General features: G+C 46.5%; 1 protein-coding gene across 3 annotated transcripts in view; it reads left to right on the forward strand.

Annotated features, from left to right (window-relative positions):
* The first annotated feature begins 947 nt into the window (after nucleotides 1-947).
* MCOLN2 (mucolipin TRP cation channel 2) overlaps nucleotides 948-16,037 on the forward strand; it is a 51,525-nt gene continuing 36,435 nt past the window's right edge. The window contains exon 1 of one of the 3 annotated variants that reach the window (XM_041749439.1): nucleotides 948-1,404. In XM_041749439.1, the coding sequence (XP_041605373.1) occupies nucleotides 1,328-1,404 (77 nt within the window). In that variant the 5' untranslated portion in view covers nucleotides 948-1,327. Of the gene's footprint in view, nucleotides 1,405-2,025; nucleotides 2,148-6,706; nucleotides 6,789-16,037 lie in introns of those variants that run through there. The other 2 variants (XM_041749441.1, XM_041749440.1) reach the window with 2 other exon arrangements.

Raw genomic sequence — 16,037 nt, forward strand, 5'->3', positions numbered from 1 at the left:
AAATGTCTTGCTTTCCATATATTTCCTCTAACACTTTCCAATCAAGCCACAGTCTGTCTTTTTCACGGAATCCACATCCTCCCCACAAGAACAGCCCTGGACAGTTTCCTCTCCGCTTTCTAAAAAGGAACCTAACCAAACCACCCTTGCACCCACCTGTGGGGGCTGTACTATGCAAACGGGATCTTCCAAACCCGGGGTGTCCTCACCCAGTGGGCACCTCTGATGAAAAGGACTCTAAAATAAGGCATTTTTGCCTTAAAAATGACTTTCAAAAGAGTGTCAAGTATGTATATCTATTTACATCATTCTGTCCAGTTACCTCTACCTGCAGACACATATTAAAATAATTACGCAGCAGACTATCCTCTGAGCTAGCGAACTCCAGAAACCTTTTAAATGCTTGCTGAGCCAAATCGCCTGGAACTGGGGACTTGCGCTGCTACCGCGTGGAAAGAGAAACAGGACTCCGCACAAAAGAGGCTGTCGCCGGGTCCGGGCTGCCAAGTGAGCATCACCCGCAGCTGAACGTGACATGTGGGCACCTGCCGCAGGCGGGAGCTCTGGGAGGGGAGGGCAGGGGCTGCAGCAGGTGCACCGCGCTCCCGGCCTGGGGCGGCTCCAGCTTCCCCGCTCCAGCGGGAGGCGAGGTCTGTTTTCTGGCCCTCGTGCGTCCAGAGCGCTTCACGTCTCTGAACCCTGACGCTTGTCACAGTTTGTGATCACACGCTTCAGAGTGCAAACACGCTCCAGTGACCGAGCTGATCCGGATGAACTTGCCGGGTCACGCGAAGTCCTGGGGGAGAGGACCGTGGGGGAGAGGACCGTGTCCCTTTTTTTTTTTTTTAAGATTTTATTTATTTATTCATGAGAGAGAGAGAGAGAGAGAGAGGCTCCATGCAGGGAGCCCGACGTGGGACTCGATCCCGGGTCTCCAGGGTCACGCCCCGGGCTGAAGGCGGCGCTAAACCGCTGCCCTAAACCGGGGATCCCCCGAGGGCCGGTGCCCCCAGCCCCCAGCGCGGCCCTGTGTCCTGGGTGCATCAGAACGGAACCGGTGACAGGACTGCGCAGTGGAGGAGAAACCCCGGAGGGCGCCCGGCAGGAGCCCGGAGCGCAGCGAGCGCGCGGCCCCGCCCCCGGGGGCAGTGCGGAGGGCGCCCCGCGCCGCCGGCTCCCTGGAGGCCGCTTCTCCGCAGCCAGACCTCGCGGCAGACACCCGGCGCCCCCCAGAGCCGAGCGCAGGGGCCTGGGGCCGGCACGTCGGGGCCGAGGCGGGTGCAGCCGTCCACCCTCCGCGCCCCTCCTGGCGCTCGGGCGCCGCGGCATGCGCCCCGGCCTGGAGGCCCTGCACCTGCCGGCGTGGAGCGGAGCCTCCGGCCCGTCCCGGGGGCCCCGCGGCAGGTGGGTACCCCGGGGCGCTCGGCTCCGCCCCGCCGGGCGCTCCTCGCCGCCCCCGCCCCGGGCTGCTTGCCCCCCGGGGTCCTCTGGCGGCCGCGCCCTGGCTCCGTCTCGCACGGCCCCGGGGCTCCGAGGCGCTCCCCGCGCGCTCCCCCGTCCGAGGTGGCGGCTCCGGGCCCCCGCCCGCTCCGGGCCCCCCTCCGCCCCGGGGTGCACGGCCGCGCCCTGGCCCCGCTCCAGCCCCGGAGGGCCCCCGGCCCGAGGCCCGAGCCAAAGCCGTGCAAGGTCTCGACGCCGGAGCCGCGGGGCCCAGGCCGACCCGGGAGGCGCCGACGCTCCGGAGAGACCCTCGTCCCGGGCCCCGCCGCCCCGCCCCGCCCCGCCGGCTGGTAACGGCTTGCGGCTGCCTCAACGGGCTGGGCGTGGCCTTGCGGAGCACCCGGGCCGTTCGCTCAGGTGGGGGGTGCGGTGCGGTTTACCCCGATTCCTCCGCCTTTCCGAGGAGGCCGCCCCGGGGGTGCTGCGAGGCCCCCCTGCTCCGGCTGCTGCCCGCTGCGCCGCGGGCCCGGTGAGCGCGCAGGCCCGGCCCCCCCCCCCCCCCCCCCCCCCCCCCGCTCACGAACACGGGGCGGCCCGCACCTTCCTAGGGCGGCGTGGACACGGCAGTGTCCCGGCGAGGAGAGCCACGGCCCAGGAGGGCTTCCCTGATCTCTCTGGAGACTGTCCTGATAAGCATTTATTCCCAGGCAAGTGTGGCATATGTTTGTTTTAGACGTTGGAAAGGCCAGTTTTGAGTCAGAGGACGTCACTGTGGTACGACTTTCTTGGCAACTGGATACCTGTGTATGTTGCACCCAAATGACCATCTCTCTCTCTCTCTCTCTCTTTTTTTAGAGATTTTATTTATCTACTCATAGAGACAGAGAGAGGCAGAGACACAGGCAGAGGGAGAAGCAGGCCCCATGCAGGGAGCCTGACGTGGGACTCAATCCAGGGTCTCCAGGATCACGCCCTGGGCTGCAGGCGGCGCTAAACCGCTGAGCCACCGGGGCTGCCCATGACCATCTCTCTTAATGCTGGATGTCTGGTTTTAATGGGGCAGATGAGCAGAAGTTGCGTATTTCTTCCATCTGCCTGAGCTCTAAGAGCCCTGTCCCGAGAGCTGGGGAGCAAATGGACTGTGGCTTTACCTAGTGTGCTCTGCTTGGACTGATAAGCAGGCTTGTGCTTATGGCAGGTGTGGTGTATATAATCTTTCTATTTCTTAAATCTTTACTTAAACCAGCATTTTTCTTCGCCTGTTTCCTTCAGGACTTAACCATTTGCGTCATATCCAGTGTCTCCGGAGGCTCCCACTCTTTACAGCTCTGGACACATCCTCCGCTGTGTGCACAAATAACTTTTGAAAGGATTCTGGTTTGAAATGTGTGTGTGTGTGTGTGTGTGTGTGTGTGTGTGTCTGGTTGTGCAGTGACAGGGGGAAACAGAAGGGGTCCTTAAGAGAGAGGTGGGACAGGTTGTCCGGATGTCAGGACAGGGCTTCTCATGTTTTATGTTCAAGGGACCTACAGACCACATTGTTCTCCGCAGGGGTGGGATGTGGGCTTCACACTTTTAGGAACTGCTCACCGCCTCTCTGATGTGCTAACTAAACACCCCAAGTTTGGGGGAATCCAGTAGCTTCTTCCTTTTGAGTCATCAGTCTCAAGATTTCAGCTCATTTTCCTCTTCATACTTTGAGTCAAACTCCCATTACTGTAAGCTTGCCCCTCTCCTGTAGCAAAGCTCCCATAAACCAGGTTCTGTGGTGTGGACCCTTTAAAAATACCTTTCCCACTCTTCCCCTGACTGTTCCCATGCAGGGGCCAACATAATGGTGCTGATTTTATTTAATCTCCTGCACTTAAAAATCGGTAAATCCTGATGAAGTGTTTGAGGAGGCCATGCTCTCTCCTAGCAAGGAGGAGCACATCAAAAGTGTGGTTTTTAACAACAGAATAACAACTATAAAATGTCTTCATGAGCAAGGGTAGGGAGACAAATTTCGAACAGAGTGGCAGAGAATAGAGAACTGAAAGTCAGCAATGGTCCTATTCACAAGCTGAGCTCTTCAGGCCCAGGCTCTGTTAGTGAAGTGAAACCCAGGATAAGACAATTCTCAAAACTTAGTGGGAAAACAGGTGATTTCTTGTGGCTACAATTTTCAAAGTAAAATTAGTTGCCAAAAGAAGCCCTTCTGGCCAGGAAAGTTAGAAGTGGGATCTTCCCTGAGGCTGGGTTGTTCTTAGCTGAGGCCAGGAGTCTGGGTTCCATGTGTCAGTTCTGCAGAATGAGATCACCCTTGGGGGAACTCTCACATCACGTGTTGTGGGCTTCATAGAGAAAAGACATTTTATTTCCAGACTCCATTCTTTTTTACTCAACTGCAATATTCTTTTCAAGGTCAAATGTTTATTTTTTTATTTTTTTAAAAGATTTTATTTGTTCATGAGAGACACACAGAGAGAGGCAGAGACACAGGCAGAGGGAGAAGCAGGCTCCATGCAGGGAGCCTGACATGGGACTCGATCACGGGTATCCAGGATCAGGCCCTGGGCTACAGGCGGCGCTAAATGGCTGAGCCACCCGGGCTGCCCAGGTCAAATGTTTAAAGCCAGGTTTTGGTTTGTGTACTTGTTTGTTTGCTTTGCCAATCATCTGGGGGGAGGGGGGGTGGTTCTTTCCATTTTCCTTAGCCTGCCTCTTGCTGGGCTTTCTGTTCTTGGGTCTCTGCCTCCTTTACCCCTGGTGTGACGAGACTGCTTTGGTGAGGCAGGGGTGCCAATAGGCCTGTCCCCTCAGTTGGGGGATGGCTTCCTTTCTTCTCCTTTGAAGGTTGTCTTTTGGGATTTCCCCTTGAATACAGCAGGTGTTTCAGCCTAAAACATCTGTTAGGCAATAATTGGTGACTAGTGAAGTTAAAGGTTCTGAAAAATTGTCCTTGCTATCATTCCAGAAGACCCGTAGTCTAAGTGGTGAGCTTAAAAGAAAATCCTGTCATCTATAGCAACCTATAGCAATCCTGTCACCTATAGCAACTAGAGGGAGTTTTTAGAGATAGGGTGAATATAGGGATTCCCCAGCTAACACTGAGGTGGGCTTGACTATAAGGTAAACTCATTCAGTGGCTTGAGGAGAAATTGATTAATTATGGTTTTGTGACTTTTAATTTTACTTTTCCTTAGGTATGGGTATCAACATGACCCTGGTAAATTGGGCACTTCTTGAAATGTTAGTGAAAGCAAAGTGTAAGGAATGCTCTAATTCCAGTCTTCTCCAGCTTTCCTTTTTAAATTTAATTTAAAATTTTTTTTTAAGAGAGAGAGATTGAGAGAGAGAGAGAGAGGAGGGGCAGAGGGAGAGGGAGAGAGAATCTTAAGCAGGCTCCATGCCCAGAGTGGAGCCCAGTCTGGGGCTAGATCTCACAACCCTGAGATCATGACCTGAACCAAAAATCAACAGATACTTAACCAACTGAACCACCTGCGCACCCCCTCTTCTCCAGCTTTCACTGCTCTTGGAATCCCGTATTGCTGAGAAATGGAGTTTTGCTTTATTTCTCTCTGACCTAGAGAGCTGATTGGTCAGAATGTGTTTTCAAAGGGAGTGTGACTTTTTCAGAACAAGCACTTTTAGGATATGTAGCCATGGTTCTGCTCTCCTGCTGGCCAGAAGCAGCAAAGTGGTGACGGGAGATGATTTTATAGGAACTGGGTGGCATGGTTCAGGCATCTCTAGGGAAATTCCTGAAAGTTGTAGCATGCACATTTTTTATCAGTAGCTCTAGTGAAAAATGAAAAGCTCTACAATCTGTCTTCTCAGTGCTTCTCAGGATTAGAATGAGCACATCATTTCTGTTCTGAGAGCTATGCTTAGAATGTAACTAGTTTCTCTCTCTGACTTTCTCTTCATCTTCTTCTTTTTTTTTTTTTTCCTCCTTGACTTCCTTTAATTGGGGCTTAACTACCCCAGAGCCTCAGCTGTCTGGATCTCGATCTGTCTCTCTCAACCTCTCTCTTTCTCTCTCTCCCCCTCCCCCTCTTTCCCTCCCTCCTCCTCTCCCACTCTCAGCAATTCAGCAAATCATGACAAAATCAGTTCATTGTAGAAATTGGAGTAGAAGAAAAAAATCTAGTGTGGGTTGTTGGGATTGTTCTAAAGTCTTCCATTTGCCAGATTGCCTTGTGACATTCCCCCCAGGCCAGCATGACCATTGCTGTAGAAATACTGAAGTTCAGGGGCACCTGGGCGGCTTAGTGATTGAGTATCTGCCTTTGGCTCAGGTCACTATCTCCCTTCCGCACAAATGTTGGGCAGGGAAACATTGGATTACCTGATAGGTATTATTAGATCCTTTTGGACATAGCTTATTTTAACTTAAAATGGCAACTCAAGAATCCATTTGTCAATCACCAAAAATCAAGAAAACGTGGAAAACTTAAGAAAATTCAGATTACATATAACACAATTTTAAGAGATTACCAAGATTTTTTTTTCTGGTTTATGCACTTCCAAACTTTTAAGATGTTTGCATACAGATATTAATGTTGACATTTTTGGAAAGAGGAGGACTTGATCGATGGATGTGAGAATTGAGGAAAAGGAGGAATCAAAGTATGGCTCTGGAGCTCAAATTCCTACACTTTACTGCACAGTAGAATCACCTGAAAAGCTTATCAGAAATCTTGATGCTCAGCTCATAACTGGGCACCAATTAAATTGGATTGTCTAGGGGCTGGAAGCCAGGCACTGAAACCTTTTTTTTTTTAAGATTTTATTTTTATTTATTCATGAGAGACACATACAGAGAGAGGCAGAGACACAGGCAGAGGGAGAAGCAGGCTCCCTGCAGGGAGCCTGGTGTGGGACTCTACCCCAGGATTACAACCTGAGCCAAAGGCAGATGCTCAACCACTCACCCACCCAGGTACTCGACACTAAAACCTTTTAAAAATCCCCAAGTGCTTCTACTGTGCAGCCAAGGTGGAGAATCACTGGTGGAGGGAGTGATTACAGCTGAAACATGTAGATAAATGTGTGCTATCCCTGCCTTGAGTAGTTGGGTGGAGAGAGGGGTGGGGAGCTGGTTGAGAAATTTATTAGACATGAGGGTGGAGTTTCAAGGAAGAGGTTGGATAAGGGAGTCTGTTCAAGAGAGAGATTTGTTGGAGTGGCAGATGTGAAAGTCCACATCATGTGGGTAGTATTTAAAGCCACAGGACTGGGCAAAGTCTTCTAGAAGGGAGGACTGAGGATGGAAGATCCCTCGGCTGTGTCCTGAGACACTCTGGCACCTGAAATTGGATGGAAGAGGAGCCAGCAAAGGAGACTGGGAAATGCCCAGTGAGGTAGGCAGAAGAACCAGGGAAGAGAGGTGTCCTAGAAGCAGAGAGAAGAGATTGTCCGAGGAATGTAGTGGTCAGCTGTGTCAAATGCTGCCAAGCCACTAAACTGTAGCCTGAGAAGTCCCTATGGGAATCTGCTGCAGGACAGGGTTCACTCTGAGGGTCCCACTGGGGTGGAACATGTAGAAACCAGATGTGTGCTCTAGAGAATTGGAAGCACAGATAGACTCTGAGGAAAGTAAATGTTGGATTTGTTCCATTAGATGGCTTTACTTGTTTTTTCCTTCTCATTTTGATAACATGACCATTTAGAAGTCTCCCGAATTTATGGACTAGGATGCTACGGTCTGCTAAATATCACACATCTCTAAGTAAGTGAAATTATTTCTGAAATACTAGTTTATTCAAACATAACATCTTTTTCTCCATTCCTGATTATCTTACAGGCCATTACTCAAGAAATATTTAATTCCAAAAAAAAAAGAGAAATATTTAATTCCTGTATAAGGAAGAAATACCCGAGGGGGTCAGTAAATTGGATTCTTTGGGGGCAGGTTGTAATCTGAGGGTCCTTCGTTGCCTCATTCATATGATAAGGAGATGGGAACAGGTGATCTCTAAGGTAGAGGATGTCAAACTGGGTGCACATTAGAATAACCTGGGAGCTTTTTAAAAGCCCTGATGTCCAGGCTGCACCCACACTAAGGAGGCCAGAATCTCTGTAGGTGGAAGATGGGCTTCAGTGGTTTTCCAGTACCCAATGGGCCTCAGTGTTCAGCCAAGTCTGTAGACAGTGGCCCTGCGATCCTGGCCAGAGCTTATATTGAATTATCCTATTCTTGGGTGATAATATATTATATATATTCCCCACGCTCAACAAGCTCAGAATGGGGAGGAATGGATACTGGGTGGGCAACCAGCAGTGTCTCAAAATTTACCTTCCAGGCTTCCTGCCACAGGAAGGAATTGATGGAAACTCCATAAAAATGAGGGAGCAAAGGAATTCCAGGAGATGTGAAATCCAATTTGGGAAGCAGGTGAAGGCAATTCCCAAATCGATGGCCCCAAATAGGAATTAGGAAGCAGGTTGGATGGAGCCAGAGGATGAGGCTCCAGGAATGAGGCGAAGGAAGAGGCTGACAAGTTGCCCGACTTGTTTGACTGTATTGAACGGAGCTGGGAGGTTCAGCCAGTTTGCTGAGAGATACCTGGTTGGTATGTTGAAAACTAAGCAAATAGGGAAAAAGGCAATTAACGCCCAAACCTTCTTTTTAGAAGAAACAATAAGAAAAAGTTGGGGGGGGGGGTGGCACCTGGCTGGTTCAGTCTGGTTCAGTCAGGAGAGCATGCCACTCTTAATCTCAAGGTTGTTAGTTCAGACCTCATGTTGGGCATACAGCCTACTTTAATTTATAAATTCATATATATATAACCTTTTTTTAAAAGATTTATTTATTTATGAGAGAGAGAGAGAGAGGCAGAGACACAGGCAGAGGGAGAAGCAGGCTCCATGCCAGGAGCCTGATGCGGGACTCGATCCCGGGACTCCAGGATCGCGCCCTGGGCCAAAGGCAGGCGCCAAACTGCTGAGCCACCCAGGGATCCCCTATATATAACTTTTTAAAGACTTTATTTACTTATTTGACAGAGGAGAGCACAAGCACGGGAGTGGCAGGCAAAGGGAGAGGGAGAAGCAGGCTCCCTGCTGAGCAGGGAGTCCCATGCGGGGCTGGATCCCAGGACCCGGGGATCATAACCCAACCCAAGCTGAAGATGGACTGAGACACCAGGCACCCGGGCATAGGGCCTATTAAAAAAAAAAAAAAAAGTAAAATCACAGTGTACTAGTGGCCTGTGAAAAGTATTTGCTATTTACTTAGTAAATTCTGAATGGTAATTTATCCAGAAGTTTTATTAAAATTTTATTGAGATTATGAGTGGGGAGGTGAAATGTGTATGTTTGCTGGTGGGGTTGCAGATATAAGAGCTAAAATAATCTTTTCCAGGGGAGGATATAAATTGGTAATATCTGAAAGAGGAATAAGTAGTGGGATGGCATTGTTTAGAAATACTAAAGTAAATATCTAAAGAAAACCATGAAAGAAGTTGCCTCTAAAGAGTGAAAATCAGATGTGGTCTTTGTTATAGTTCCTTCAAAATTATGTACATGATTAAGTGTGAGGAGAAAAAGATGACTTTGGGGAGGTAGGTGCGACCAGGTGATGCAGAGCTCCGCAGATGAGAGTTCCCTGAAGCTCCCTGTCCTCTGGGACTAGTAAGAGAGAATTTTGGATTAGGAAAACCCTTCTGTTCTAGCACCACCGCATCAGTACAAGATACCTAAGCAGTGCTATCTGTCGGGAGCTGGGGGAACAAACACCAATTTCTCCCAAGCTAAGGAGTTCATAATGTCAGTGGGGAGAACAAAAGAACAACCACATCTAAGGTGTGGTTGGAGCTCTGAAACACTAGGGAAGTAGTCCCAAACATGTTTGATAACTGACCGCATCAATTAAAAGAAGATCCACTGGCTCTGAATGTATATTTATATATTATATGTAGAACTATATATACTATAAAACACATAAAATGCTTTATACTATAGATGGTGAAATACTTTTTTTGTAAGGGGGGAGGGGCAGAGGGAGAGAGAGAATCCTAAGCAGACTCCATGCCCAGCTCGAGCTCACAACCCTGAGATCATGACCTGAGCCAAAATCAAGAGCCAGATGCTTAATTGACATATTAAATGGACATATTAAAGGGTGAGATGGGGGATGCCTGGGTGGCTCAGTTGCTTAAGCATCTGCCTTCGGCTCAGGTCATGAGTCCAGGGTCCTGGGATCAAGCCCCACGTTGTGCTCCAGGCCTCAGCATAAAGCCTACCTCTCTCTCCCGCTGCCCACTGACCCTGGCTTGTGCTCTCTCCCTTGCTATCTCTCTCTCAAATAAATAAAATCTTTATCAAGAAAAGGATGAGATAGATAAGGATATTAAAATGAATTGCTAAATGCAGTGACTTTACAGCATTCTGATTTCATATTGTCCTTACCTAATAACTTGGGGTACAACACATAATACTTAGGAACAGATTAGCAATCGCAGATTTAGCCAGTATTTTAAATAGTTTTCTTGATAAATGTTTCTTTATTCCAACTGCTTTTCAGATCAGATCTGCTTGGCATCGTTTTTAAACTCACGGCAAACAACGTTTACACTAGGGGAATATTAACGTTCTCCTAGTGTAACTTAGGAGATTTTAACTTAGTTAACAGTGAGTCTCATTTTTTGAAAGAATCTTCACGCCTTTTGCCCACCTTGTGAGGGTTGATCAAACTGGATTGTGTACTCCAAAAATGCTCAAATGGGCCCATATAAACCTTTAGTGGTAGGACTATGCTGAAAATCAGTGAGGCCATCACCATCAAGTCACTACTTTGGGCACTTGCTTTTCCCCCCCCCACGATACGTTGCGCACCTACGTGGGACACAGGCATCCGGCATTCTGACCAAGTAAAGGCAGCTTAGGTATAATAGATAATAATCCCTATATTAAACCTTGGAAACCGTAACTTCTCTCTCTGCTAAGTTAGTACAGTTGAAAGGCCTAACCTTTTCTTCGCACGTACCAGTGAATGGTCTTACATACCCCCTTGCACGCGCGCACACACACACACACACATACATACATACACCCCTCTTTGGGAGGCCAGTGCAGTAGAAAACAGTCTTTCATGCCTCTTGTTGAGTAGGGTAAGGGTCATGCAGGCTGAAAACCTAGCACTCTGGGCTGGTTAGCTTATTTGCTGAGCTGATTGTGCTAATAGGAACAAGGTACCATCATTGAGATTGGTGCGCACATTTTTCTGAGGCAAAGGTCAGAAGCCTTCACAGGTTCCCATAGAGGGTGATGACCCCTGTGAGATTAAGAATTGCTGGTAACTTGTTTTTCTTTTGTGTGTTTTTTTTTTAAAAAACATCAAGCTTTCATAGACTTTCTTAGTCATGGATTTGTTAAAGCTGGAATTGCCCTTGGTCACATGATAGCCTTAAAATTAGCTGACATGACACAGTCCTGATTATCTGAGGGAAGAGTAGGTTTTCTCATAATCTAAAGTAGCTTTGATGTGCTTCCTTTCTGACTTCTCCTGGTAGTAGTAAGGCTCAGGCTTCTCTCTTTCCTGAGTCCTATTTACTTTTCCATTCCAGCATCTCTACCTTTTATTTAGTACATGGTATGGGGGGTGAATTTCTGTTCTATTCCAGATCTTGTTTTTATGCTCACCAATACTGTGCTTTTTCCCCTCTGATATTTTGGTCTTTAGCAGTGCTGTTTATTAAGCTTATATAATCCAGATCATCATGCACTTCCTATAGTTTAGTGAAACATAAATAATTCTTGATTATTTTATTATATAAGAATAATTATGATTATTCTTACTTATTTTGTGAAATTTCAATTTCACGACTATGCTGCAGTTGATCGGTCAGATTTAGATCCTCATCGATTTCTCTTCCTTCATTGTTTTATGGTGCAATTTCTCTTTCCCTGTCCCGAATTGTGTTATGAGTTAGCCGCTCTCTGCCCTTTTCTCAACCTGTTGATGATTTTCATCATTTGTGATAGAACTTGCAGTGCTTTTCCTGCTGACTTAAGTCTTGCTTATAAAGTTGTGATCGCAACTTCAGGCCTCCTGTGCCAAACACCCAGCCTGGTGCTCAGCACAGGAGGGTGTGGGATGAGTATGTGTCAAATGCAGGGATGTTTTAGTTGTGGGATATTCTTGCCCCCCCCCTTTTTTTAAGTTTTTCTCCTTTTTCATTTTGCACTGTTTGTTTGTTTCACACCCTTGTATTTTTGTTATAGGACGTCCAGTTGTATGTGTGTATGTATTTTTTTAATTGTGTGTGTGTGTATTTTAATACCCTTCACTGACCAGGGAAATAGGGTAGATCTACAAATTGGGAAGAGGGTGACAAGAAAGAGCCCTCAGAAAAGTAATTTTAGAAAACTTAAGCATTTACATTATCCTTGAGATTCCAGAAATTTTTTTTTAAGATTTTCTTTGTTTATTCATGAGAGACACAGAGGGAGAGGCAGAGACACAAGCAGAGGGAGAAGCAGGCTCCCCGTGGGGAGGCTGATATGGGACTCGATCCCAGGACCTTGGGATCACACCCTAAGCTGAAGGCAAATGCTCAACCACTGAGCCACCCAGGTGCCCCAAGATTCCAGAATTCTTGAACCAAAATTTCATTACCTTTTCTTCCAAACTTTAGATGTTATTTATTTATTTATTTATTTTTTTTGGTAAAGATTTATTTGTTTTAGAGGGGAGGAGGGGCAGAAGGAGAGGGAGAGAGAAATCTCACAAACACTGCCTGCTGAGCACAGAGCCCAATGTGAGGCTTGATCTCACAGCCCTGAGACCATGACCGGAGCCAAAATCAAAAGTCAGAATGCTCAACTGAATGAGCCACCCAGATGCCCCATATGTTATTTCTAAATTTAAGTTGGACTTATTAAAAATAGCCATCTTGGGCAGCCCTGGTGGCTCAGCAGTTTAGTGCCACCTTCAATCCAGGGCATGATCTTGGAGACCTGGGATCGAGTCCCACGTCAGGCTCCCTGCATGGAGTCTGCTTCTCCCTCTGCCTGTGTCTCTGCCCCCGGCCCCCGCCGTCTCTCATGAATAAATAAATAAAATCTTTTAAAAAAACCAGCCATCTTATTACATAACTTTATTATTCACATTAGGTTTTTTTTTTTCTGTATTTCTATTGATTACATTTGATTAGTACTATCCTTTATTTTACCGGGTGGGTCCTGTATTCTTCAGGGGAAAGGTTTTCATACTAGCTTTTCCATTTTTCTGTTTTTCCTTTACAGTGCTAGAAGTATTGCAGCTGTTCTATAAGTGGAAAAACTTCTGTGTGGATAGACTTCTGTAAATAATTTAACAGAATAAGTGACCTGGTATTTTTTATCTCTGAGATTTTTTTTCATCTATGAATTATCTTAATAAGTTTTCTTACAGTAATGTTAACATTAGTTACCCTTTTTTGAACATTTAGTGGACATATAGTCAAAGAAACCAGCACCTGAAAGAATTATTTGAAGCCACTTGAAGCAGTTGGGGCACTGTCTTCTCTCTGTTCCTGGGGTGCTCGATGCATATTTCAATTATAGCCCGGAACACATTTTATCGTACCTTTATGTATTCATCTCTCTCCTTTCCACTGGATTGAGCTCCTGGAAGGCAGGAAAATGTCTCTGGCAGAGCTGGGCTCGCAAGCTGTTCACTAAGTATTTGACCTAATGCCCTGTTTCACACCACTGTTTTCAAGAAAACCATCTCTTCTTTCTTCCATATGGTTTTTCTCACACTAGAGGCCAAGGCAGGAGTTTCCATGCCATGTTTTGAGGGTTCTATCACAACTTTTCAGATGGCTTTTTCCTCTTATTAAATGGAAAAAATAGCATGAGTCATCAGGATGACTACATTAGCAACACGGGGCTGCTTAAAGTGATGGTGGTTAACTAAATTTAGTACTGCTCAAACATGCCCACGACGATTCTTCTGGCATGTTCTCGGGGTTCTGAAGGTTCACATTGGAGGATGTTGCTGTCAGGCACAGCCAAGAGAGCACGTTCTTCTGGGAAGTGCCATCCTTGATGCTTATTGTCAGGTGCCCCCATGGCACGTCCCCCCCTGTGGCTTATGGTGAGGTTTCCCCTCTGACTCAGTGAGCCCCTCTGTCAGAGTCAGGCCTGTTTCCACAGTGCTCTTGGCACTCAGGGACAGCATTCGCTGAGTTCTCAGGTAACGTGGGAACATGCACTCACGAGTATCTCTCCTACCGGATGCTAAGTATCTGTGATTCGGGGAGGCCCTGGTGTTCGGGTCCCGAGCCCCCAGCTCAGCCTCAGCACAGCACTCAGCAGGGGGGCTGATCTCACCCAGACCTAAGTAGCCTGGATGCAGTGAGCACATTTCAAGGGTCTCCTCATTCTTTTGAGAGGAGACTGACATGGTCATTGACTTTTCATTTCTAAACTAATTTTTTGTTTTTCGCAAGTTACACATATTTCTTCTAGATATTTTTCCCTGTTCTTGCCTTTCAGTATGCTGAGCCTGATGGTCTTCAACCCATGTTGGATTCCCGTATACCCGGCCCTGTTTCTAGGCCCTGTTTCTAAGTGGACTGCTCCACGTTCCTGGGCTTCCTCACATGCTTAGTTTGTGATCAGTAGGTTCTTCAGGTTACTCGTATAGTGCCCGAGTGCTAGGATGAACCTCGGGAGAGGTCTGTGAGTTCGCTAGGAGACGAAGAGCTGTTGTCAGTCGGGAACCCCCTGAACCAAGCTGGTTCTTGGTTTCATTTCTCTGGCTTGTCGGGGTGTGAGGCTCCAAGGAATGTGTCATGGGCATCATTTCTCAGGATGGGCCTATTTTTAAATTTTCTTTGTCTCTTCTTTGATCTAAACTGCTCTGGCCTTCTCTGTAGGCTCTAAGTTTGGGGACAGGAGTTTTGATGCACAGTACTTTTTCTGAGAGGGTGGCTCTTTGGAACTCCCATCTAAATTTGAGGAGGATCTTCTGTCAGATCTTGGAGGGGCTTTGGGCCTTCAGTCTTGGCTCTCTCATTCCCCTTTCCTGGGGCTGCAGACTGAAGCTTAAGTGGGCTTGAATAGCAATGGGCCCCCACTCCTCCAGGGTCCCCCCAAGACTAGACTGGGAGTTCCTTACTCTTAAATTTTTAAGTGTTCTTTTTATTTTTTTAAAGATTTTCTTTATTTATTTATAAGAGACCCAGAGAGAGAGAGAGAGAGAGAGAGAGAGGCAGAGACACAGGCAGAGGGAGAAGCAGGCTCCATGCAGGGAGCCTGACACGGGACTTGATCCTGGGTCTCCAGGTTCAGGCCCCTGGCTGAAGGCGGTGCTAAACCGCTGAGCCACTCGGGCTGCCCTTTAAGTGTTCTTAAAAACATCTTTATTATAAGTTTTTTTTAATTGGAATATATCTGATGTATAGCATTGTACAAATTTAAGGTGTGCAGCATGTTGAGTTGATACATTTATATATTATAATAGGATGGCCTCTGTAACAATAGTTAACTCCTCTGTCACCTCACAGGATTACCATTTCTTTTTCGAGGTGGGAATAATTAAGATCTAGTTTCTTAGCAAGTTTGATATTTATAATACAACATTATTGTATATATTCACTATATGGTGCATTAGAGCTCTAGGACATCTTGGTCTATTTTTCACTCCTCAGGGACTTTCTCTACCTGCCCCCCAAAAGACGTATACGTTTATCCAGCATCTGTCTTCTTTCTTTTCTTTTTCTTTCCCTTTCTTTCTAACTGCCCTCTTTCCTTTCCCCTTCTTCCTTCCTTCCTACTTTCCTTCCTTCCTTCTTTCCTCCCAGCAGGAAAATTCTAAATAACCTAGCCTACTAATTCTGGAAATAGGAGATCTAAAAATCAATTTAAAGATAGAAAATTATTAACTAAGTATAAGTCTTAAATAGTCTTAAAATAGTCTTTCCCTTTTAGTCTTCTTATGTATGTATGTATGTATGTATGTATGTATGTATGTATGTAGGCTCCACCCAACATGGGGCTTGAACTCATGACCCTGAGATCAAGCATTGCATGCTCTACTAACGAGCCAGGCAGGCACCGTCACCCCCCTTAGTCTTCTTTGAAACTTGTTAGGGTAGATAATGTAGATCTGAAGTCAATATAAACGTAGGTCATTTAGATATTTCAGGTGAAACGATGCCCCCAAATGACCCCCAATTAATGAAACTTCCCTAGAAATGGATACCTTGAATGATTGGCTGAAATTAGTAAAATTTATTCATTAAATTTATCATCAAGACACTTCCTATTGTAAGAAACAGAAGACTAATTTAAACTAGCATAAGCCCCAAGTAGTATTTATTAGCTCACATTGCAAGTCTTGGCACAAATGGCTTCAGGCACAGCTGGACCCAGGAACTCAAGTATTGTCATTAAGCTTAGTGTCTATCTTCTATCTGTTCTGTGTTAGTTCCACTCTCTGCATGTTCTTTTATGATGGCAAGGTGACTTCCACAAACTCGAGACTTACAGCCTTTGCTTTAAGTCTGTGATCTCCAAACTTTGTTGATTATGTATCCAATGATACAAGTTAAGTGCATGTTCTCAATGTGTGTATATTTATTTATAAATTATGCATGATTATATACCACTGTTATTCT

This window comes from Vulpes lagopus, chromosome 3 (genome assembly GCF_018345385.1).
Source record: "Vulpes lagopus strain Blue_001 chromosome 3, ASM1834538v1, whole genome shotgun sequence".
NCBI classification, from domain to species: Eukaryota; Metazoa; Chordata; class Mammalia; order Carnivora; family Canidae; genus Vulpes; species Vulpes lagopus.